This window comes from Anopheles maculipalpis, chromosome 3RL, assembly GCF_943734695.1.
Source record: "Anopheles maculipalpis chromosome 3RL, idAnoMacuDA_375_x, whole genome shotgun sequence".
In the NCBI taxonomy this organism is placed as follows: domain Eukaryota; kingdom Metazoa; phylum Arthropoda; class Insecta; order Diptera; family Culicidae; genus Anopheles; species Anopheles maculipalpis.
Window position 1 is genome coordinate 91,845,060 of NC_064872.1, and position 25,075 is coordinate 91,870,134.

A 25,075-nucleotide genomic window follows, 5' to 3' on the forward strand; every position below is an offset into this window, starting at 1 on the left:
TTGCTATGTTTTTGCCGTTTTCCACCGCTTGCGCACAACATTTCCGAATCTTTTAACCGAATCTTTATTATCGTGATGAAGTGTAGTAGTATGGTAAAATACGATTTAAAATTTTCAGTATAAATTATGGATAAGAAAGTTTGAAAAAAATACCACTCCAAGCAGAAAAGGTAAAACACCGTGTAAACATATTCGTTCGATGTTTTTTTTTTGTTGTTGACAGTTCCGGTACGATACACACCTGAAGCGTTCAATTGGGTCGTTGTGTTTTGATGCAAGTTCAATGGAAAACGGTTGACCGACATGCACTTCATCATTTCATTTTACTATATTCTCTATTTAGTATTATTTTACACAATAGACTTCCAACCGGGCGTCACGATTGGAGCAAGTTTTTCTAGACATTCAAATCGCCTTTGTTGCGATACGGCAGATAGAAGTAAAACGCTTTATTTATGAACGTTTTTTTCAGATACTCCTATAGTAAACTGGTTCTGTTTGGTTTGGTGTAAGAAAGCATTAGTTCCTAGAGGAATAGCAATGCTGTGCTTACATTTTGTACCCAACGTTCGAAAGCAGCTGACTTTGCAACAGGGAGTCTAGCGCACGTTGCACCTTTGGATCATGAAGCAGTCTAGAGGTTGGAAGAAGATTCATGTTAAATCTGCTGCTTTCAGCACTTATGTTTTCTGTTGCTGCCGCAGCAGTGGTAGTCGTCTTTGTGACCCCGATAATGGATGGTTTGTTCATTATGTCCAAGATTTTCTTTTGGAGTTCCCGTTCCGTTTCCTGCTTGGTCTTGGAGGCGGGAATAATTGGCGGTATTAATGCAGATGCTGTCGTGGTATCGACGTCCTCTCCCAGTTCTAGCCTTATTTGCAATTCTTTTCGTTCGGTTAGATACTTTATCAATCTTTCGTACTGTAGAACGGTTAGCGGGCGGTTTACAGCTAGCAGGTTTATCATGTTCTGTATCGCTTCTGGATGTTTTTCCTGCGTTTGCGAAGGTTCCGCGTGTAATGGCATGGGTTGGGACGGTGCAGCATGATGGTATGTCGAGAGGCTGTGTGGTGCATTCTCGCGCCTTTTCTTTTCATTGAAATTTTTTACGACGAAATTTAAAGCATCATCCGTCGGCATGTTGCGATGTTCCGCTGGTATGCCGTGCAAAACGTTCACGGTGATACTGTTGCGCTCTTGATTTTCCGGTGTAATGACAATACAATAGTATGTGCCCTGGGATGCTCTGTTGGCGAGTACTTTGCCTATCGGAACATCGTTGTTGGGAAACAGTAGATCAACGCTTAGTCCCGCACGCTTCAAACGTGCTTCGATCATCTCGGCATAAGGGCTATAATAAGCAGAATACGGTATTATTAGTCCAAGATCAATGTATACTACAAGAATCGTTACTAACGTTAGCTCCTTGTTAACGACTATGATCTCACAATCGTTGCTTTCGATACCACGCAGCGGAGCTTGGCCGATCGGTGTTTCTGGATAGACGCTACTCAAATCGGCCACACTATACTGGAGCGGATGGTATCCTCGTTTCAGTGGATGAATTGCATCCACGGGCGATCGGTCCCGAACAGATGCAGCCGGGATGGGTGTTTTCGCAATAGAAGCAGCTCCTGGCGCTCCCCGAGGGAGTAGACCCTTTTTGGCACGATTATCATTCGCTACCTTTACCATCAGCTTACGCCCGTTGAACAACTTTCCATTCATAGTGTTAATGGCGGCTTGGGCTGCTTTTTCAGTGTGAAACTGTATGAAGCCAAATCCGCGCAATAGCGTTATATCTTGGTACGGCTTGCAGTCTTTGAAGAGTTCTTCGAACTCTTCCAACTTGACCTGCTCTCCCAAGCCTCCGACATACACTCTCGAATTTATCGGTGGAATGTTTGCCATGCTTTGGTCGATGTGCATGCGTTTAGCCACAATAGGTAAAATATCTTTGCGGTGAATATTAATCAATTATTACTTTAATCTTCAGGAGGGCACAATCGAAATGGGTACCAAACAAATGCAAATCGATTCTTCTTCTTCTTCTTGGTTGCAGGTTGTATCGTCCTATGATGTCAAAACCCATAATCAGAAGCATACTGCATGGTAGAAAGAGAGGACTATGTGTCCATTTCTCTTGTTTTTCTGTTTCTGTTTTTGTTTCTTTTTATGTTTGTTTATGTCTCTGTCTTCATTTCTATGTCTTTTATATGTATTGTCGTGTCTAAGTTCATAGTAAGGAGAGTTTGCATCAATAGGGTTTATGTCTTTTTTTATTTTGTTGTTGTTGAATACGATATGTGGTTCAATTTTTGCGTTTTGTTCTATTATTATTTCTATTGTTTTGTGGTTGCTGTGTCCTATGTGTTGGTCTCTGATATTTCTCTTGATTAGATTGTATATTTCGTTTGATGCTATAGTGAGATCAATGGATGTTTGTCTTTTGCTTGTGTCTGTAGGTATGTGTGTGAATGTGTTGTTTGGGATTATGATTAGGTTGGAGTTTTCTAGTTCCTCCATTATTATTTCTCCTTTTCTTTCTGTTTTATCATCTCACCAGAAAGTGTGATGTGCGTTGAAATCTCCTGTTATTATTATATTATTGTGTGTTGATGTGCTGTGGATGATTTTATTTATGTGGTTTTTCATATCTATTGTGCTGATTTGCGGTGCAATATATGTTGTTATTATGTGAGTATTTCCAGCTATGAGATTTATGTGAACTTTTTGTATGTTTCCAGTTACATCTTGAAATTCATTGACTTTGTATTTTACTTGTTTTTTAATTAGGATGCAGCTTCCACCGTATCCGTCTATTCTATCTTTTCTTATTATGTTGTTCCCTGGTATGCTAAAGTTTTGTTCTGGTTTTAGCCATGTTTCTTGGAAGCACGCTATAGGAACTTCTTCATTTACTATTAATTGGTTTATTTCCTCTTTGTTACGTTTGATACTTTGTATATTTGCTTGTAGGATTTTTATTTTATGCATTTTTCTATGATGGTTTTATTTGTTTTGTGTGTATTTATGTGTTGCTTTATATGTGTTTAGTGTTTTTCTTTTTGTATGGGGTTCCTGCGTTAAATTTTTTTTTTCTTTTTTGTGTGTATGTGTTTGTTTTTTTTCTTTGATATGCTTTACTTTTTTTATGGAGATATTTCCAAATTTACGTTTTTGTCTATTGGGCTCATGAAGATTTCTGTTTCACTGAGAGTGACGTCTGTGTCACTGAAGATATTCTTTTCCGGAGTTGGCATTTTTCCTGTGTTGTAGTATTCTTGTTTTTATGGTTTTTCTGTATTTGTTTTTCTATTTTCTGTGTTCATTCTTTTTTCTTGTGTTAGGTACATTTCTGTTAGGCTTTCATTATTTTCTGTCTGTTTGGATTTGTTACTTGGGTTTGTTCTTTTTTCTGTTGATTTGACGTTGTTATTGTTTGGTGTTCCTTTCACGATACTGGCATATTGTCTGTTTGTATATATTCTTGGTACTGTAGGGGCGGTTTCCCTTCTTATTCTTCTTGCCTATTTCATGGTTACTCTGTTTCCTGTCTGAGTTTTTTTAAATTTCATATTCGTCCTTGAATACTGGGCATTCTTTATCTAGTGTTTAATGTGGCTCCCCACATTCATTACACTTAAGTTTTTTGTTGCATTCTTCATGATATGCGTCTCCACACTTAGCACACACTTTTTTCCGGTTGCATCTTTTTTTTGTATGCCCGTAACGCATGCAGTTCATGCAGCGCATTGGCATCGGAATACATTGTTCCACGTGTTCGTTGTAGAAGCCTATTTCTAGCGATCTTGGCAGCCTTGTACTTTTGAATGTTATTATTGCCGTTCTGGTGTTCGTCTACTCGCTCTGCATATTTTTGCTTTTCATTACTACAACCTCGGTTACTTTTTGTTGTTTTAATCCCTCCAAAATCTCTTGTTCTGAAAGGTACCTCGCATCTTACTATACCTTTAGTAGAGTTTAGCGCTTCGTGCTCATAGATTTTAACATTTGTTTTGTTGTCACCGTGTCTGAGGTTTAATCTTTCCAGTTTTTTCGCTTCATTGCTATTTTTTACTTTTATGAGGATTCTGCCGTCTCGTAGAAAGTTGGTTTGGAGTGGCCTGTTTCCGATTGCTAGTTCGGTCGCTTTTGCGAAGAGGAATGGGTTGTATGTGGCTAAAGTTTTTCCTGCAGTTGTGCATTCGACTATCAAATATACTTCTTCTGGGTCTTGTGTTTCTCCTAGGTGTAGCCTTGTTTTTTTCCGTTTTTTGTTGTTTATCCCTCTTTCTTCATATAAAATGTTGTAGTAGGATTCGAAGATCCTACCTCCCCCAGGGTCGTCGTCGACCCCCATTCTTAAGGCGTCTTTCTCTAGTGGGTTTTTTGGCTCTTTTTTTTAACTATAGTCCTTACCTTGAAATTTTTTTTAGTTGTTCGTGATAAGTCCGTCCTAGTTCTGTCGGTTTAGTCTTTGTCCGGTCGTATTTGGTTTATATTTCACTTGTACGAGGGCTGACAATAAAGTAAGGTCTCCAATTTTTTTTTTCATAGAAAATGACATTTATTTACAAAAAGCGATACACCGTTGGAAAGGCCAAGGTCTTGGCTACTTTTCTACATAATCGCCATTTTTTTCCAACACCTTGCGCATCCGCATGATGAACTTGTCTATGCCGGCAGAATACCACTCTCCGTCCGCCTCGCGCAGCCAGGTGTTGACCTCTTTCTGAACCTCCGTGTCACTTTCAAACTTCTTCCCTCCGAGATGTTTTTTTCAGGGCGGGGAACATGTGGTAGTACCTTGGGGCCACGTCGGGACTATGGGGAGGGTGATCGATGATGTCCCAGCCAAATTTCTTGACCAGGTCAAGGGTAACGTTGGCTGTGTGCGGGCTCGCGTTGTCGTGGTGAAATTTCACTCCTCGTCGTGAACATTAGTGCGCCCGGAATTGAACTCGCGGCTCCACTTACGCACGTTTTTTAACTCCATACACTTTTCCCCATAAACTTCAACTAGTTGACGATGGATTTCAATAGGTGTCACCTTTTTCGCACTCAAAAAACGTATTACAGAACGCAATTCGCACTTGGACGCTGATGCGAGGGGTACCTCCATAGTTGACGGCTGCTCAGCCAAGACTGAGCGGTTGGGGAAGCCTCACCCAGCAGCAAAGTGGTAGTAGGGGAACCAAGGAACACGGCGGTGTTGGCAGATTTCGCCTAGCGCGTGATCCGGCGAAGTTGCAGCGTTGGAGACCTTACTTTATTGTCAGCCTTACTTTATTGTATTTTCGGGTTTTTATTGAAGAAGATTTTTAGCGTCCTTTCAATTTGGAAAATGGCTGTGCGTGATGCAGATAAACAATAGCATAGACAGCTTGCGATGACAGCTTGCGATGACAGCTAGCCAGCGGTTGACAAGAGCGTTTGTAAATTGTTTATCGAAATAACTGAATTTGGCGGTAAAAGTTGTTTGTACGCAATCGTGTGTGAATTATTAAATTTTTATGCGATAATTCCATTTCTTTCAATGTTAATCATTCGTGCTATTATGTGTTCTCGTTCGCAGCTTTAAATGTACATTGGAGATTTGCAGCGATTCGTGTTAATTCGTTCGCAAGCAAGAGACAAACAAAAAGTGTGTGTACGTACGTGTGTGTAAACAGTGCTCCATTCGTGCAAAACGAGTGGTTTCGGAAGATTGTTCACTTTTCCTTTACTCTGATCATAAGGTGACACCTCTCGTGCAATGGATAGGTGAGTCAAAGTAAACACATTCGCCAGAACATACATATCCGTTATCCGTTTGGTGTACGACAAAGTGCATCCGCTGCACCGTACATGCGCAATGGTGTTATGTTGTTGAGACCTATCGATTTTCGATTTCACATCAACTGTCATTGTTTCTCGGATTGATGTTGTTTCTCTTTTGGAAAACTTTGCGGCGATCGGGGCATATTCGCTAGAGATAATTCATTTGAGCAAAAATGTAGAACGATACAGTGGGCACATTTTTCCTTAAACAATTCAGTTGCAGTATTCATACGGAGGACAGCGGGAGAGATGTGCGCATAGAATCAACACGATGCAGCAGAAGAAGTGAGCTGCTCTTGAACACAAACTGCTGTACTACTAGCAAGAAGCGTACTGCATTCCGTCGGTGCCGTCCAGGTGATGGATTTACGAGACCTAAATCTCCTAAACTCAAACCGTACAATGCATTCACACCGCTAAGTGAACTAAGGTGTGTTGTAGAAGGCTCCAGATTAGAGTTTTCTCCCTGTACTAAAGAAGGTTGATATATTTTGCAGACAAATCTCCATAGTTGGGCCGAGTGATTTTTGCAACTCTTTTGAAGCAAATCAAAGTTTTCCGCGCGTAGGAAGAAGCTGCTTACGGTACGGTGGACAACTCAGCAGAGCGTCGTTCGTAAGTAAAATCAATTCCCCTGCACGGCTGAGCTGGTACTCGATGGCGAACATGGATCGGGTGCGTGTGGACGGCTCCAATGGTGTCCGCTTTACCGCCTTCCGTTCGAAGGGAGGCTGCTATCCGCATGGTGTATCGTCGCCGTACAACAATTCGTACATTGCATCCACCTCGGAGTCAATAGGCCGGCTTACGAAAAGTGACATCAATCCAAATAAGGCGGTCTTTACCATTGACTCGAAAACGTCCCGAATTCTGATCGTAAATCGAAATGCCTGCGAGTTGCTAGGATACAGCTCGAAGGAGCTGTGTGAAATGGAGTTTACCAGCCTACTGCTGAACAAAAGTAAAATGCACGTGTCGGCGTTGGCGGAGGGTCAGTTGAACAGTGAAGATGGGACGGTGATAATTCTGAGCGGAAAAGTGGTCGAGCTGTGCACAAAGTACGACAAAAATGTAGCCGTCTCGCTGTGGGTTCGACAGATCGACATCGAGGGACAGAGATGTCTAGCCGTGGCAGAACCGGTCGAACGACGAATAGCCCAGGTGGTGATCGACCAGAGTGGATACATTTTATCGGGCGATAACGAGGCCCTGATGCTTTTCCAACTGGATTCGATCGATAAATTTGTTGGAATGGATGTGGCGCTTCTAATACCTGCCATCCAACTACCCGATCCAGACACCAGTCTTATCGCGAAGCATATCAGAAAGCAGAAAGCGACCGGTAAAACACAGGACGGCGTTTCTTTCCCACTGTGTTTGATAATTTCTCACCACGAAACCGGTACCGACACTACGGACAGTGGACTATCAAATCCTGGCGCACTGCTTTACATGGTTACGATCTGGGTGTACACCAATCTGTCCGGGTTGCTGGTGATCGATGAAAATTCCATTATAGAATCATGCAATCATCACTTTTCCATGCTTATGTTTGGTATTCCGCAAAGCAGGACGATCGGAGAGCACATAACCAAGCTGATACCTAACTTTGGTCAGGAGAGCGATTGTTTGACAAGGAGTCGAAACGCAACACTGTCGTCGCTCGATAACGACGAATCGGAAACGGAAACGGATCACGTGGAGCTAGAGAACAGCAAGGGAGATTTTCTGCAATCGAGTGCATTGCATGACTTAAAATCATCCCACTGTGATAGTCTCAGTCCGGTAAAGGAACCACGTAAGGTGTGTCTGGATTTTACGAATGCTTCACAAACCGGGAAACGATCGTCATTCAGTATGGTAGCTGTTACGAGTACGATCCCCGGTGGATCAACGGCAGAAGACCATACGGATGCAGAACAAGTAGTTGCAAATGGTAGCGAACATGTCACCGATGTGCAACCAGTAAAGCAGCACAACATAGTTCTTATGGTGTCAGATAAGATGGTATATGTAGAGGACAATAGCGAAAACAATCCTAATTATGCAAACGTATCAAACGCACAAAATTCCCATGCCTTAAAGGTAAGCCTAAAACGTATGAATCGTTGATTCGTACGATTGATTAACCGATCGATTGACTTTTGTTTCAGCCGTGCACTTCTTCATTAGCGCCAACAGCAGCAACAGTAGGAACCGCAACGGAAAACATAACAGTAGCAAGCAATGCATCAGCAGCAGCAGTAGCAGCAGCAGGACCAGCTGGTGGCGAAGAGTCAGCGAATAAGAATAGTAGTGTCTTAGCGTCGGAAGATTATGTTAACCTATCGGAGAGTGATTTGCTCACGCCAGTCAACGAAAACTCATTGTGTATGAATTTATTACACCCCAAGAATGTGTCTATCAACGAAACGAAAAGCCCACTGTACACTTCGGAGGACATAAACGTGGCACTGCTGAAGGACAGCACACCAGCCAGCGCACCACCGGTTATGGTTACACCACGCTTCATAAAACCGTACGAACACGTAAAGGGACAAGGTTCACTGGTAACCTCTACGCCGGATCAGCACAAACGTCATTCGGCGGGCGGTATTAACGACATCATCCGACAGATGGGAATATCCGCCAAACGAATGTCTTACGTAGACGGAAAGTATAGAGGAGAAGCGATTCATTACGATGGAAATGTGATCGATATTATCTACACCATCGCTAGCCAGATGCTGCCCTGCGGACGTAAGGTCTATTGTATCTGGATAAGCCGAGATCCAGAATCTTCGTACAACAATCTAGAAGAGGCGAACGTAACGCTTACTTTTAACAGTATTACCAGCACGATCGACAACTCTCTGGGTCAGCAGGGGAAAAGTATGAATGCGGCGAATGCGCCAGTAAACGCCAGCCAGAGCCGACCGAACTCTGTGTCGCTTGTGTCGCAGTGCGAAGAAGAGCAGGTGTTTGGAGAGTACAATAAACACTACACAACGATAAAGCAAATCGGCAAAGGTGCGTACGGGTACGTGAAGCTAAGCTACCGCAACACGGACCGCCTGTTGGTAATATCGAAGTTCATACTGAAGGAGAAATTGTGCTCCAACTTTATGATCGCTACGGAGGATAAGAAGGAAATCCCGATGGAGATATATCTGCTGACCCACGTGAAGCATCCCAACATCGTGACCGTGTTCGATGTGTTTGAAAACGAAAAATTCTTCCAGCTCGTCATGGAAGTGCACGGCTCGGGAATGGATCTGTTCGAGTTTATCGATCGACGGCCGGCGCTTACGGAAAAGCTTGGTTGTCACATTTTCCGCCAGATTGCGAATGCGGTCGACTATCTCCATTCGCTAAACATTCTGCATCGTGATATCAAGGACGAAAATATCATAATCGATCAACATTTTCACGTGAAGCTAATTGATTTCGGATCGGCCACATTCATGCAGGAAGGTAAGCTGTTTTCCACGTTCTACGGCACAACGGAGTACTGCAGCCCGGAAGTACTGGCCGGAAACAAGTATGCCGGTCCGGAGCTAGAAATGTGGTCACTAGGTGTGACGCTGTACGTGCTGATGTTTTTCGAAAACCCGTTCCTAGACATCGAGGAAACGCTCAAGTCGGAATTAATAATACCGCAAGAGATTAGTCCCGAGTTGGAGTATGTGTTATTGGCGTTACTGGACAAAAATCCCAAAACGAGAATAACGATGAAACAATTAATTCTTACCGAATGGTTGACCCAGGACATCAATCCGAGCACGTTTAACTTTGCACAAATTGTTCCCTGCGAACCGTACGAAGTGAACCCGGAGAAGTACTACAACGGACAGATTTACTCTAGTCAAACCGGGCTCTCCACATCGCCGCACAGTTTGTCGCTGGTAGACGACGAAGAGGAGGAAGGTGACGACGAGGATGACGAGCCCCATGCCCATATTGATGATTCTTTCGTTGATCCGGAAGAGTTGCAGGATGATGATGTTTGTCCTTTGTCGCACGATGATGAGCGAACGCCAGAACGATCTTACGGTACGGTGCTGATTGCAAATCTAAAATTATGAGTTCACATTTTTATTGGTTTTTGTTTGTTCTTTCCTTTTCAGAAGTGTACAGTATACGGGACACAAATACTGCCAGTATTGTACTGGGCAAAGGAATTCAAAATCTCTCTCTGCAAGAAACTAGTGACACGAAATCGTCATCTACATGCACTAGTCACAGCAGCAAAAACGATTCCTCGTCAGTTGCCGTCGTTGTTAGTACAGGTAATTCAAATCCTTGCTTCGCGTACCACGAACAGCCAGTTCCTGTCGTTGTTCCTTGCTGTGGTGGTGGTGGTGGTGGTGGTGGTGGGACTTCCTTAGAAAATATTTCTCCGATGGGTTGTACTGGCGGTAAAAGTGAAAGAACGATCCCACAATCTGTCCCCGTCACCAGTGCCAGTACCAGTCCCCTTGTATGTGTTACCGATGATGTGTATAAGCCTAGTCTGTTTGATTGTAATCTTAAGCGTGTTGTTTCTGTTGATACAGCAGCTAATGTTGTTCCTTCCTCGTCGGTAATCCCAAACACCCCCTCAATGTTGTCCCTCCAGGGAAATAATATCGAGGACAATTTTCGACAGTCGAACAAGTTCCGACAGTGCGATTCGAGTTGTTCCACTACACCATCACTTGCATTGCCAACTTCTTCCGTGTTGATGTGCACCATAATGCCATACTCGGTGCTGAATAGTGGAGATAGTTGCTGCAGCAGTGTCACTACCATGAGCAGTTGCTGCAGCTTTGACGAACACCATTTGAATTTTCGCTGTCCGGATGATAGCACTAGTAGTAGTGCGGCCGACACGCCAACAAACTGTTGCTCGCAGGAGGTCTCGCAATCTCAAATCAATGCCAAGTCTCCGTTGCCGAAGAAGAGTACTTATGACGATGCGTCGAATTTGCTACTACTGGACACACGTCACTATGCCGCCTCGTCTTCTTCGACCAGTCCTTGTAGTTCGCTGACTTCATCCAAATCGGAGAATAACATATTCGATGGCAACTTTGCAACGTTTAGCTCGATATATGACGTTGTAAGCATGGACAGTGTAACTGATGCGGGCAATGTGACTGGTCCCGATCTATCGGTGATGCTTCCCTTTCATGGCTGTGCTGTTACGGATCTGTCTCGCACTCTCGCACCTCCATCCGCGGCGGCCACCCTGCAAGATATGAACGCCGCCAGCGAGTCCGTTGGACAGGCTCGATGGCGTGTGGGGAAAAAATAGTCTGAATAATTAATCTAAAATTCCACCAGGGACAGGGAAGGGAAAAGCGTTACCTTGCTGGTGGAACTAAAGAACTGGTAAACGTTAAAATCGCACGCTGAACTAACACAAGCACTACTCTACTTAGTATACTCGTGTATCTGCAGTCTTCTAGCGAGTCCTGGTGAATCTGTGATCTTTTTTTTTACCATAAGCAACACAACATTATTTGCATGCATTCTTGCGCCCTAAAACACACGACCGTGTACGACGTTTTTGATGATTTTTATTTTTGCTACAAAACGTGGGGTTGTGTGGATATTAGCTTTTTTCAACGATGGTGTGTTGTTGAACAATTTTATACACTAAAAGTCATTTGTTTACTCGACGAAAAAAGGGGCATAGAACGCAGGGGGCCATTCGTTACTGCGATGTGTTGCAGTCTACAAGGTATTCGTCCAGATTGAAAACAAAGGTGAAACCAATGCTTCATTCAAGTAGGGCAAGTGATGAATTAGCTGAAATATTTAACTTATTGCTGCCATTATTGGCCATTGTGCAATAATGTATGCAATCCAGATGCTTTAACTATCTTAACATATACCGCTACTTTATGCACCTTCTGGTTGGTAGTGTCATAGGAAACAACAGGGCGTCGTTTTGCAACAACGGTTGATAAAAAAGTAGGAACATATTCTAAATTGCTTCACTCTCAGAGTCAAATCATCGATCATCGTTCTCTTATCAACCAGGGTTGCCATATAGTACTTTCTATATCATATGTATATGTTTGATCTGGAACCTTTTAAAGCATTTATTAAAAAAAAAACTATGAAGTATTATTTGTTCATCCACAAGTCACACACTTGAAAAAAAATCTAAGGCTGAAAAGATATTTGGAAACATCGAACAAAATTGTTTGAACCTTCTCCAGCAATTTTTGAATGAACTGAATCAGATCGTTCATCAAATAGAGCTGTTTTAAATGGTCTTTTCTACGTATATCCTATTCAATGTTTTATTGCAGTATTTCCTAATTCAATGGAAGGGGAAACACAGGTTCCACAAAAGTTAAATACTTTAATTATAGCTTGATAGACCTTTCGTTGAACTTAATTTATCCTCGAAATCGCATGTGGAATCTTTTTGGAGTTACATTATGTCTTATGGTCAACAGAAGCTTTTAGAGAAGACCAGATAAAAAATGAAAAAGAAGTTAGAAAATGGAAAAGTTAGTCTAGGAACAGATAAACTTATTAGTTGTGGAAATCTGGTGTATTTCTTGAGTATGTTTCCTTTAAAAACGGCAGGAAAAAATGGCAACACTGCCTACAATTACGTTTGTCTCCTAATGTTCAGTATAATGTTACTTTGTGTTAGTAGTTGATTTCCAATTTTTATGTGTATTTTGTTTCATTTTGTGAAAAATTTCTTCTATCTTAAATTTGTATTTTATTCTATTTGTATTTGCGACAAATTGTTGCATTTCTATTGTTACCTTTTAATTTTCTTTTTTATCCGGAACGGCTGGTACGATTCCGAATTTGTACTGTTCGCTATTCGCAAATGGCGAAAGCGCTATCAGACCTTATTTACAAAGAATGGTTAAGAAAAGCAGATTATTTCAATTGTTGTCAAATTAGATCAGACACAAGTGCAGCAACCGCCCGGACATCACGAGCTAGGTGTGAGTGATTCTTTACCCGCAATTGAGGAGGAAGTGCCAGACACCACGAATCGAACGAAATGCAATTATGATGAGACGGTGGGGAAGCAAAGCTTACAGGAAACTAACAGCCTGCAACAGCAAAACCATCATCATCCTGGTGATGATGGTGACACGAGCAATAGTGAAAGTTTAACAGGTGGTTGTGCTTCGCTCGAGCTGATGAACCATGGGATAACGAAGAAGGATGAGAACGATCATACGAATGATAGCGATTACGAGCATGATAGTTTCGAGGAGGAGGTAGGCGATGATCGCTAACGAATGCTTGTTATGAGGAGCAATTCCAGACAAACATTCAAATATGGCCTTTTCTATCGAAAATGGGAGTGTGTACACTCATTTACAGTAAGTGTTATTATCTGAATTCTTTCATCTACGCACAATCGCATCACACAGTAGCGCGTTAGCAGTAGGACTTTAGTATGGAAAAAGAAAAACGCAATTCAGATGAGACGAAAACAACTTCAAACCAAACAACAGTTATGCCTATCACATGGTCTGTGTAGATTAATTAGCACAATTTGCTGGCATCGTCGTGCTGTGTTGTGTCAGTAAAAAAAAAAAAAAAAAAAACACCACACACACCCGTGCCAATACCTAATAGAAAGCTGTTTTGTCTCTATCTTTTAATCGTCGCGGCATACGTACTATTATATATGATATTAGAGAAAGATACAATTTATATACCGTTGTTACAACACAAGGATGATGGATGGATGGATAAGAAGAAATGTAAAAAACAAAACCAAATACCCAAAGAAATGTTATTAAAATTGTGGTGCGCACTACACTTGTTGTAAATAAGAGGAAAAACTATTCTAAAGTTCTTTGCATTAGAATTTTGTTTGTGTGCGTAACTTTTGAGTTACAGATAAAACGGAGTAAGTAAAAAGTCCAATAATAGTAATGTTGCTAGTACAATTTCGAATGTAGTGCATGACTGTATTTAGTATGATTTTACTTACACCAAGTGACAATAGCGATAACAATAGCGCCATTTTAGATGCAGTACAGTATGACTATGTAGATTTTATTATTTTTAATGTTTCGTAACATGTCTCAACGTGGCTGAGAGATACATTTACATTTCTAGTAATAGATACGCTTTAGTAACTTTTCGTTACATTTTTCTGCTTTTTGTTTTGCTTGGTTTGTGATTGATAGACATTTCAACAAATCTGGCTATATTTAATATGCTCACTGTTTGATACACTATGTTTTGAGTCTTCCCTTACATCCATCTCCTATGAAGCATTAGCTTTTTTTATTCATTAATTTTTTTTTACTACACAGTAACACACATACAGTTGTTTCTAGATGAATCGCAAAACAAATAGCCGTATGTTGCTGCTCTACTGTCCCATTTTGTCCTCTTGCTCTGCTTGCTCTGTAATGTATGCAATGCCAATAATTGACCCAAACTGTTCTGCGTTTGAGAGCACGTGGTTCAAAACTACGGTACTTGCTGTATTCGTCGTCTTACAATCTAAAATTATATTGTCCCAAGTGTTTCCGTATTGGTTCCCGGAAATGTACATTTACTCGCTGCTTGCACAACTTTTGAGTCCTAATAACTTATTCCAGCAACTAAACTTAGCATAGCGTTGAATGAAAATTGGGAAACTAGGAAAGCAGTTAGTTTCTGTAGCAAAAGTATTAATGCTCATAAAGCTTATCTAATTTCAATTCAGTTGTGGTTGGCTTTGCCAGCAGAAGTGGGAGTAGACGCGGTGACATTAGTTACAAAGTGTGTTTTATTTATGGAAGTTGACGAGTAAGGAACGGAAATTCGCATTGTGAGGAAAGCGGAAATATAGATCATGGGTCGTTTGGTTGTGGGTAATAATTGTTACTCTTTTGGGTCTTTTGTTGCACCTTTCTTACTCGTCTGGTGGAGTTTTAGTATTGGAAGAGCATTTAAAATATATCTAGCTCCAGATTGTCATCGTTTCGATCCCAATAGCCACCCTTGTAGATCCAATCCTCCTGCTTAGTGTGTGGATTGATGTCTTGCTTGAACCATCTGCAATAAAACACACACACACACACACACACACACACACACACACACACACACACACACACACAAAAGGGTACAATGAATGTAGAGTTAAATGCCACCTTCGAAACGCCTATTTGCTTACCGGGGAAAATTTACCAACTCCTCCTGTCCCTTTTTGCTTTTCTTGCGATTTTCCCGTTGCTTTTCTTCGAGTCGCGTTTTCTCAGCCGCTGCACCATCCAGATCACCCTGCTCGAGCTTTCTGATGTCGGGTCGGAGCCGTGAGTCCGTCGGGCACAGTGCACGTGGATGTTTCATGTGCTCTTCCAGCTGGTTCAGAGACATAGCAAAGTTTGTAAACTGGTAGTATTCCGCCGTATTAGCAGGACGCGACTCTGCCTGCCAAAGCGTAACGGAATTTGGAATGTCGATCGAATAAGTGGAATCACTTTTCGGGATGTCTCCTTCTGATGGCTCCGGTGGGTCGTCGGGCTAATGCGAAAGAGAAAAAAATCGAAAAAAATTTAATGGCGAATTCATGGCACTATTTAGAGCTTTAACACGACTATCTACTTACCTCCTGTATTGAAAGACTTTTGAAAGAGCTCATTTTTAAGCTGTTTAGCTTGGACAAAACTTTACGGGGCGTATTGGCGGGCGATTCATTCGGGCTCTTGCTTCGTTCGTCCGCGTTGCGCTTGAATTTGTGAGCATTTTCCTTTACGTATTCCTCGTAGGAACCGTAATCCGTACACTTGATGAACTCGGTCCATTTTCCGTAGAGAAAATGTGTTTTGCGTTTGCTACATGTATTGCGTTTGAGCAGAGAAACAGATTGATTAGCTTTTTTGTGGTTTGCCTCACAGCAGGCGCATCCTGTGTTACTTACTTCCGATCGGTGATGTAGCCCTCGACACGGTGCAAATCTTTGTTGTTCCATCCGGAGGGTTTAAAGTTGAGTGTTGCCTTCATGCCGTGCTGGTGACTTACCACCTCCATCATGCCGTACTGCTCGATCCAAAGCTTCCCAACAATCACGTTGTGTACGCAACAGTTGACGTTGCACCAGGAGTAAGCCTCGTTGAGCTTTGGGAATTCCACCGATACGACACCTTTTGGTTGTATCTCGACACTTTTGCCCCAAAACTTTAACTTCGGATGAATGGAGCCATGAAATCGGAAGCTTTCCGAATCGGCATGGAATGCGGAAATTGGGGGATGGTGAGAAACCTTTAGGATTAAAGAATGTTTGTGATTAGTGTTCTGTGAAGCGTTTAGAGCGGTTTTACGGGGACGTACACCCGTGTGTTACGAACCTGCTCACATATGATCCGAAACTCGGGACGAGTTAGCTCGTAAGTTTCGCCGAGCAATGGATTAAAGGGCTTTCCCAGCCGCTCCCAATTGGAGGCCAACGCTGAAACGGCAAATGCGGAAACGTACTTCAATCGCTCCAACGGGGTCGTTTGCTCGGAAGCCACACGGAGCAGTTTAGCATATTCCATGTACTCGGTCATACGCTGCAGAAAGCTAAAATCGTAATCAGTGTGTCAGGTAAAATGTAGGTAAACGGATAGAGTTCGACAGTGAAGGATCGTACCTGAGCGGTTCGTTAAATACCACTGGCATCGTGATTTTGCTGAGTTCCTTTCCGATGCAATTCTTTAGTACGGACCAGATGTTGAAGTCATTGCGTGAGAACATGGGAACCGGGAGCGATGTTCTGAAAGTACACGAATACGAATGATGCTGTACTTTGTGCGCTCCTGTGCTTTCAATTACGTCCAGCATCATGACCCTGCTCCCCCCATCATTTGGTGCGAAAGAGTATAATGTGAGTAATGTAAAAAAAAGCGCACAATCGCTTTAAAATGGTGTTATTGGGGTGGTGCGAAATATTAGTATGTTTTTGACAGGTGAGAGAAAATAGTGTCTAGTATATACTTTGTATCAATTGCTGCTTTTTTTACACACAGTTTGACTGTTGTTGGATTTAAAATGTGCACTATCGGTGTGCCTTTCCATGCTGGTCTGGGGCTTTATTTAGCTTTACATTAAGCAAACAACCGTTGTGTTCTCTGTATGTTCTTCGACATGCGTCAAAGGTGTACTATGCAATGGTAGTAGCTTGGGGGAGTGGTTATTTTGCGCTGTCTGCGTATGTTGTAACCGATGCCTTATTGTTTCTAGTAAGAAATTTCACAATAATTGTTCAACTTGGTTGTGTTTGCCGTAAAGGGAATGTTGTTCTTGTTGTTAAGTGTGTCACTACTACAGCGGTTTATAATTACAAAAAAACTGGAACCATTAGTGAGCGGTGTACTAGCCCATACATAGCCTACTTAGATTGGTAGTGCTGAAGCCGGAAGAATACGTTATGAAACAGGGTGGGGAGGATTATTACACATGAATTAACGGCATTTAAATCTAACAACACATATAATAACAACAAGAATTACAGTAAATAGAACACATACACACATATACATATATAGTACTAAGTATATATGGAAAGCGCCCGTTTTATAAACGGTTTTCGACAGGATCGACAGAGACGGGTAACGTGATGAATTAGCAAGAAATTCCATAGTAAAACATCAACTAGAAAGGAATTGCATATATGTATGTGTAGATATGTTTCGGCTCATTGAAGCATACATATAAACAAATCGTGTAACGCACTGAGAACACACCCGGTGAAGCGTGCTGTTCTTCGGAGTGTTTTCTTGTATTTTGGGTTTGCTGGTTGGTGGGTATTTGGGCGGATGGGTAGGGTGGGTGTATGATGCAAAAAAGCTTTGCTGTGGGGGGGGTTGAGAGTTACAGTGAAGTCATCGCAATTGTTGTAGGTTATACATATATGTGAATTGTATCGTTTGCTATGATTATAACTGTTGTTTAGGGATTAGTATCGAGGGCATATTATTGTGTTAAAGAGAGAGATAGCTTATATGAAGCTGAAATCGGTTGCGAGACTAGTCGAACAAAAAAAAAAAACGTTACATTACAAGCAGTTTTGTTATATTATCATTACGTCATATTTACCTGAGATTTTCACACTGGCCATTTTTTTCATTTACAACTCTCTCTGCCATATTAGCTGAGCAACACTTTTCTCACCAATGTGCGTGTGTGTATTATATGAGCAGATTTAAAATGCCAAAATAATGGGGAAAAATGCTTAGGAAAAACCGACCAACCGTCCGAAACACAGCCCACTCCGTTTTGTGTTTTGGGCACGTTATTAGCAACGTTTGGTTGCGTTTGTTCGATCTCGCTTTTTATGGGTAAGGTTTGTTTGTTTAATACGCTTTTTGTTTTCGCTCTTATCTCCTTCGCGTTTTTGTTGTTTCTAGTCCCCAACAGACGCTTTCATTTGGCCATTATCGATTCCATGTAAAACTAAAACAAAGAATTAGGTCAAATTATTGGTTCATTTATAGATTTCGTCTCGTTGTTTTGCTGATTTGTTTTCAACAAATGTGTATATTAACACTTGAGGAACTGTAACAGATTCCAAATAATTGAAAATCAAAACCGTAGCCTAACTAATGCATTGAAGCAACCAAAGAACATGGACCTGTCTTCTACAATCTTCTTATCAGCACAAAATCCTCTACTGTATAGTAGAATCCTGGGTTTTAGCGAACAAAATATGCAATCGACCTTGACTTTTTTTTGTGCTGTGTTTGTGTGTGCTGCAATTAAGCAGCAGCATGTTGCATTTTCTAAATGATGATGGAGCATTCTAGAGAAAGAGAGAGCGGAGAAGAGTATCAACATGAACTTGTAACAGAGACACGCGTGGTACAGCCATAATGAGCAGGCGGCGCTGTCGATTACAGTAAGACGATAAGAAGAGGGGGGACACAGAAAACATAATACAATCAGCCAGGATACACATGAAGAGCATAGGGTGAGTCGAGATGTTGAACAATGAAGAAGATGAAGGAAGAAAAACACATTCAAAAAGGACAGAGTAGAGAGCGATCGAGCGAGATGAAGATGGTAGAAGTTGCGATAGCGCTACATATGTCATGTTCAGTAGGCTACGCTTGGTATACTACCCTATTACAATGGAGACGCCAAACACGGTTACTATCGATCTCTTGGGCGCGCGATGGTGGTTCGGGGGGGTTTAGCTTTTGGAATAAAATGCTTTTGGACAACGACAAGAGCAGTTTATGTGCTGCACTTACAATCGAACTTCTTACAATCCTAGTAGCAGTCCTTGGAAGCTTTTATCCGTGTCCGTAGAAACGCACTTACAACACACATTAGCGAACCGTGCTCCATATTCCCATATTTGACGCCCTAATTGACTACGGATTTCAACAGAGCACAATTGTTCGGCAGAACCATTGAGCACATAGAAAAAATCTCTTGCAATATAACTGTGAGTTTCGTGTAGTGTCACGGTTTCAGCAGTATCTTTTATGTTAGCACCTCCACGAAGTTGTTCATTTAAACGCCACTTGCACAAACCCACTTCCAATTCACAATCACGAGGCGATGTTCGAATCAGTGTGTTTTGCCAAATGTTTTCCACCGATTATGTACTAAAGTTAAATCTTCTCTCATCCTTGGGAAAACTAATGGTGTGTATGTGTGTGTTAGCTAGGACAAGAAATAAGAGATTGTGTGGTGTAAAAACCAGGCATGCGCAATAGCAGGACTGGGAAATCTCTCTTCCCGTGATCGATCAAGTCCTCCTGTGAAACAAGTGGCCATCGAACTAGCTGTATACCAACGCCCTATACACCTAACACGATCATTTCCACCAAGCTTTTATGCACACACACCTTCCTTGTGGCTCGGAAAAAGAAACAAAAATAATGATTTTAATGATTAATTCGAAGGCATGAGCGTGATGCCGAATATGTAGCTTTTTGGCGAAATCGGACTTAAATTTCTATGTTTGTCAATGTTTTGTATTCTAAAAATCACCTTTACACCCGTCATGTTGCTGGAGAGCTGACGAAGACGAAGACGGTCCTCTTTGCCAATTGTTGTACAGTGTATGTCCTTGCCGTGGGGCAAAATGTATTAATATCTTTCGATGAGTTTTAGTTATTTTCTGTCGTATTGGTACACACTTTTTGTAGTGAGGGTGCCACATTCACTTAAAATGCAATTTTTTCACCACAAGTACCGCCCGCTAGGCACGAGTGCGGCATTTAGAATGAGCGGCCGATTCTCTTCGATCAGAGTAATTTACCAACACCTGCTCGAAAGATACGTTTGCTTCTCCAGACTCGTGGGTGCTATATTTCTCTCAACATCAGTTCGTGTGGAAATCTCATTATTTTCATACTCTTATTTAAACAACAACAAAAAAAAGCTCTAGTAAAGTTGGTTAAAAATAGTCATTTTGTGTCCATCCCATAATCAGCTTTATTCACAAGCGATCAAACTTAGTACGGATAAATAATGTCTAATTCATTGCGGTAGACGCCAGTCGCCTGTTAGTCTCGGCTAGGAAATCTTCGCACGCATATGAATTTGTCTCAACCTCAATCCATCAACCATTCCAACCGGTCCATTCAGAGAGCAGGCACGCCTGAAAAGAAAGAATAGTGAGGCTATGGTTAGACACGTGTAGGCAAATGTAAAAGCGGAATCAATTGTTTTTTTTTCAGTATTTTACATAAGCTAATTTGAATCATATACAATTCATTAGAGGAGTCAGAAAAGATTGTTGGCTTTTGTGATCATCACATGAAATTTGGAGTGATTATTGATAATTCTTGTTATATTTACCTGCTACTCTTGAGTTCGATCATTCGGCTGGGCTGTAGATCATTCCTTTCGTTGCTGATAGGATGTCGTACATCGTGCGTAATTGATGGTCGCACCCCACTGTAATAACAACCAGATAATGGTTCGTTTAGCAATTGTTAGGTGAGTCGAGCGTAGTTAGAACTGGAATCAATTTTTATCAGGCATTAACTAAGCATTACAAATCACGGCCGATTCATAAGAGATGTCAGAAATTGTTCACTTATATTAATCATCACAAGGAACTTGTTGTGTTGAATGTTTAATTTGAAAAGCATTTACCTGATATTGATAAACGTATGTGAGGTACGTTCTACCGTGCGTCTTACGGCATTCTTGGGAGTTGCCCAGATCACGCTATACGCTTCACCCTACCGGCAGCATAACCTGAAACACCGCTGCGTTGGCTATCGAATGTGTTTCGGATTTAACCCATTTTCTGCCCGATTTCACTTTCAAACTGATTGACTCTATCGGAATTCATGCTATGGTGGTTGGCAGATAAATCTGATACTGTAAACTTGAGAATGGTTCATCTTCTCAGTGCTTGACGGAGTAATTTTTTATGAACCGTACCCGTAGAAGAATCCAAAGAAAGAGGAACGGAATTGGCCTTCTTTTGCTTTCTCTTCTACTTTTAACTCATTTCCGTTTTTTTCATCCATCTGTCTGCACCGTGTACCATTGTAGGTTGAATGCTTCAAGTATTGTCGGAAGATTATACGATGTGTGTCTGAAAACTTCAGACAGATTTGAATGTGTCGAATTAAACGATAATATTGTTTTGAATGTGGATGTGAATCTATGATTATCTTTCAGCACTGCAGCACGTGTAAAACGATGGAGCGGAGGTAAAACGGGGTTTTACAAAGTATTCTTTTGCTCATTCGATTTTTATCCAGTTTCAAATCGACTTTCACGATTGACTGTGTGTTTTGGGGGCTAAAGCGCATGTGCAGATTCGATCATTTCCAAGAAAATAGAATTGTGTCAAAAGGAGCAAAACTAGAATCTGCTGTGATGATGCTGGTGTTGATGAAGGTAAACGAAAACGAGTGAAAAAGAATGGCATCAGTGAATGTGAATGAACCCAAAGGAACTGAGATAGTTCACATATTAATGCTCCCCGCTTGGTATTGTTTTCCTTCGGTTGCAGACAGCTGAATGCAAATAGCGTGATTATCGGCGGCGGTCTTCTGTGCAATGGCTGAAATGATGCTGAAAACGGTCTGTGTTTTATTGCTCGTCGCGTCGTTGGCCCACGGCAAGGAGACGACCTACATTACGGACGATGTGTCCGTTTCGGAGCTGTTTTCTTTGCGTGTGGAACCGCGTATGTTTAACTGGACGTACGAGGGGCTGAACGAGCAGTTTCTGTACCGCTCAACGCTAGAAGGTTATCCGGATCTTCCGTCCTGGGTGCGCTATATGTACAGCCCGGAATACCATTCCGGCTTCCTGTACGGAACACCGCCCTTTCGGACGGCCGACACTCGTGTACCGATCGAAATCATCGCCCTGAACCGGCTGACGTACGAAACAAAACGGCTCGTGCTGATACTGGCCGTGCATCGCAAACAACCGGCAAAGCATATCATCCAGATGAAGATTGACAATTTGAACTGGGTCCACATGATGGATCCGGGTCGCATCGAGAACCTGAAAAACATTTTTCGCAACGATTTGTGGCCCGAGAGTCGTGCTGATCTGCATGTCATCTTTATGGATTCCGCCGTCAAACTGGGCGCCCGTTTACCCTTGCGACCCCAGCAACGAGAAGGGGTGGTGGTGCACCTTGGGAGTAGCATCGAGTTTTCTATGCGCATGCTGGAGCTGCAGGAGGAAGTGAAACCACTGTACAAGATATCTTCCTGCACGTACAAACGGACCTCAGTGCAGACGACGTTCGAAAATTCGGGATTCAAGCTGGATTGGTGTGCTTTCCGGCTGGTTAGTAGGGTAGAAATCGGAGAGAGTGTGTGTGGTCGCAGGAACTGAAATGCATTACAGTGTGGATCTTTATTATCGCTTTTCCAGGTCACCACGGAGGATGACATTACCGCGTTGCCGCATCATCCGAACGAAAGCCACAAACACGCCGGCGGACGGAAGACCGATCATCAGCACTTGCTGTCCCACTTCCCGGATAAGTGGGATGCTCCGCTCAAGTCGGAAGTGCCAGAACGGAACTACAGTGATGAGATTGCCATATCGTTCGCCATTCCGGGGATGTTTTTTGCCCTCCTGCTTTGCGGTCTGACCATCATCCTTTGCTTCCAACACGAAAAACTGTAAGAGAATAAGGAACACGATGCCATCATTTGGACGATCTTTCTCCACTATGTAGCTTTTTTATGTTATTTGGTTAATTTCTTTCTTTTCTTTTCTTTTTTTTTGTATTTTATGTGTATGCGCCAAGACATGACGACGATTCAGAGTATTATTTCAATTATGTTTTCTACATATGCACTGACTTCCTTAGGTAACGATGGTGAAGATTATTGTGTGACAGTGTGTGTAATCCGAATGCCTATGTTGGGTTTAATTGTTTCTTTGTTTTCCTGCTTAATTCTTTCACCAGAATGCAAAAATCTTCCCGTACCGAATACAGCCCTGCTGCGCCGAATGTTCAGATGGTGCAGTATTCGCCAGACGATATCAAGTCTACTATCAAGCTGAAAAGTTTGCGGGATGCACCGTTCGATGATTGTCACTCCATCAGGTAGGTGATTGTACTGTATTCGGTATTCGGTGTAACACGGTCGAAATTCATTTCTGTTTCCGTCTTTTTTTAAGTCCCACGGAAAGTTACTACCGTGACGGAAGTCCTCATATCGGTAACATGTACATGCGTCCAAAACCTCCACCTTACAAGCTGGCGGGTAATGTTGCAGCAGCCAACTCGTCGCCGCCGTTAAAGCGCAACGGTCACTTCGAGATATGACAAACGGAGCCACGCATTCTGTTCTGCTAATCGGTCCGGGGATGACATCAGCAGCTGACAATTAGGATAGACAATAGAAAGACGCGATTCCTTGTGTGCTGACGAAAGCGGTTCAGTTATCATCTAGTGGATACTTAATTTTCATACATTATCAACCAAAGAGAAATAACGATAACCAATGATATCGAATAGAGCCTAGAATAGTGTTACTTCTATTAACTTTAGCTATTGTAAAGTGTTAATATATTATATATTTTTGTTGAGTGCCATTAACATATCATTTGAAACGTCGTTTAGTAACTAGAAATTAATAAATAATCAAATTTAAACTAAAAATATAATATTTTCCTGCTTAGTATCAAACGAACCGACCCACAACCCACTTGTAGTATCACCCACCACCCAGTTGTTTCGGAAAAACTGTGAAAAGGGTTTTGTGGAATAACTTAGCAGTGAGTAGAGGGACCGCTTTAGGCGCTTTAATCGACAAAAAGATGCGCGGCCCCAAGACGCATCCAACGGTATGCCGGACACCAGGATCGGATCAAGATTGAGGGAGTTATCGCTGATTTTCCACGGGAAATTCCGAAATAACTGGGTAGGGGGTGCAGGGATAGGGTTGGGGTGCTCAGAAAAAAGATGCGCGGCCTCAAAACGCATCCAACGGTATGCCAGACGCCAGGAACGTACGAAAAATGAGCGAGTTATCGCTGATTTTCCACGGGAATGCTGTTGTTTTCCGCAATAACTTGGCGGGGGGTGGAGGTTTCGGATTGGGGTGTTCAGCAAAAAGATGTGTGGCCTCAAGACGCATCCAACGGTATGCCGGACGCCAGGATCGGACCAAGATTGAGCAAGTTATCACTGATTTTCCACGGGAATGATGTTGTTTTCCGCAATAACTGGGCGGGGGGTGGAGGGATCGGGTTGAGATGTTCTGCAAAAAGATGCGCGGCCTCAAGACGCATCCAACGATATGCCGGACGCCAGGATCGGAGGAAAAATGAGCGAGTTATCGCCGATTTTCTGCACTTAATTTCGATACCAGGTAACAGGAGAGCATGCACGCCAGGAGGTAGCACTGGCCAAATTTTTTGGGGCCAAAATAAATTTCTTTCCGTGGGGAAAAATATTTTTGCTGGACAAAATAAATTTCTTTCCGGGCGAAAAAATATTTTCGGCCAAACTTTAAGGGCAAAATTGGAAATTTTTGGAAAGTACCAGCTACCTCCTCGCATGCATGCTCTCTTGTTATGACCGGCCGGTTGCCGCACCAAAATCCGGCCCAGAAAACTGGCAAATTTTTGCACCAAAATTCGATACCATGTAACAGGAGAGCATGCACGCCAGGAGGTAGCGCTAGCCAAATTTTTTGGAGCCAAAATAAATTTCTTTCCGGGCGAAAAAATATTTTCTGCCTAACTTTAAGGGCAAAATTGGAAATTTTTGGAAAGTTCCAGCTACCTCCTCGCATGCATGCTCTCTTGTTATTACTGGTCGGTTGCCGCACCAAAATCCGGCCCAGAAAACTGGCAAATTTTTGCA

The 25,075-nt window shown here is 42.2% G+C and overlaps 4 protein-coding genes and 1 non-coding gene across 5 annotated transcripts; 2 read left to right on the forward strand and 3 right to left on the reverse strand.

The window, feature by feature from the left end:
* Nucleotides 1-510: 510 nt before the first annotated feature.
* Nucleotides 511-1,928, reverse strand: LOC126562305 (nuclear receptor coactivator 5). Its single transcript, XM_050218764.1, has 2 exons — nucleotides 1,418-1,928; nucleotides 511-1,351 (listed from the first exon to the last, which is right to left on the reverse strand). The coding sequence occupies exons 1-2, from the start codon at nucleotides 1,909-1,911 to the stop codon at nucleotides 550-552; spliced, it is 1,296 nt and encodes a 431-aa protein (XP_050074721.1). The 5' UTR covers nucleotides 1,912-1,928; the 3' UTR covers nucleotides 511-549.
* A 2,901-nt stretch (nucleotides 1,929-4,829) lies between these two features.
* Nucleotides 4,830-13,064, forward strand: LOC126561214 (uncharacterized). Its single transcript, XM_050217162.1, has 6 exons — nucleotides 4,830-4,838; nucleotides 6,003-6,253; nucleotides 6,321-7,908; nucleotides 7,977-9,855; nucleotides 9,930-11,081; nucleotides 12,721-13,064. The coding sequence occupies exons 1-6, from the start codon at nucleotides 4,830-4,832 to the stop codon at nucleotides 13,062-13,064; spliced, it is 5,223 nt and encodes a 1,740-aa protein (XP_050073119.1).
* Nucleotides 13,065-14,691: 1,627 nt separating this feature from the next.
* On the reverse strand, nucleotides 14,692-17,922 carry LOC126562193 (oxysterol-binding protein-related protein 2). Its single transcript, XM_050218635.1, has 7 exons — nucleotides 17,854-17,922; nucleotides 16,409-16,531; nucleotides 16,125-16,338; nucleotides 15,698-16,038; nucleotides 15,386-15,611; nucleotides 14,951-15,300; nucleotides 14,692-14,829 (listed from the first exon to the last, which is right to left on the reverse strand). The coding sequence occupies exons 1-7, from the start codon at nucleotides 17,901-17,903 to the stop codon at nucleotides 14,724-14,726; spliced, it is 1,410 nt and encodes a 469-aa protein (XP_050074592.1). The 5' UTR covers nucleotides 17,904-17,922; the 3' UTR covers nucleotides 14,692-14,723.
* A 2,517-nt stretch (nucleotides 17,923-20,439) lies between these two features.
* LOC126566296 (small nucleolar RNA Me28S-Gm3255) lies at nucleotides 20,440-20,532 on the reverse strand. The gene has a single exon (XR_007607354.1). It is a non-coding gene; the product is annotated as a small nucleolar RNA Me28S-Gm3255 (small nucleolar RNA).
* A 1,257-nt stretch (nucleotides 20,533-21,789) lies between these two features.
* On the forward strand, nucleotides 21,790-23,567 carry LOC126562243 (epsilon-sarcoglycan). Its single transcript, XM_050218691.1, has 5 exons — nucleotides 21,790-22,536; nucleotides 22,624-22,877; nucleotides 23,006-23,068; nucleotides 23,168-23,308; nucleotides 23,383-23,567. Exons 1-5 carry the CDS (start codon nucleotides 21,790-21,792, stop codon nucleotides 23,528-23,530), a joined length of 1,353 nt encoding a protein of 450 aa, XP_050074648.1. The 3' UTR covers nucleotides 23,531-23,567.
* The last annotated feature ends 1,508 nt before the right edge of the window (nucleotides 23,568-25,075 follow it).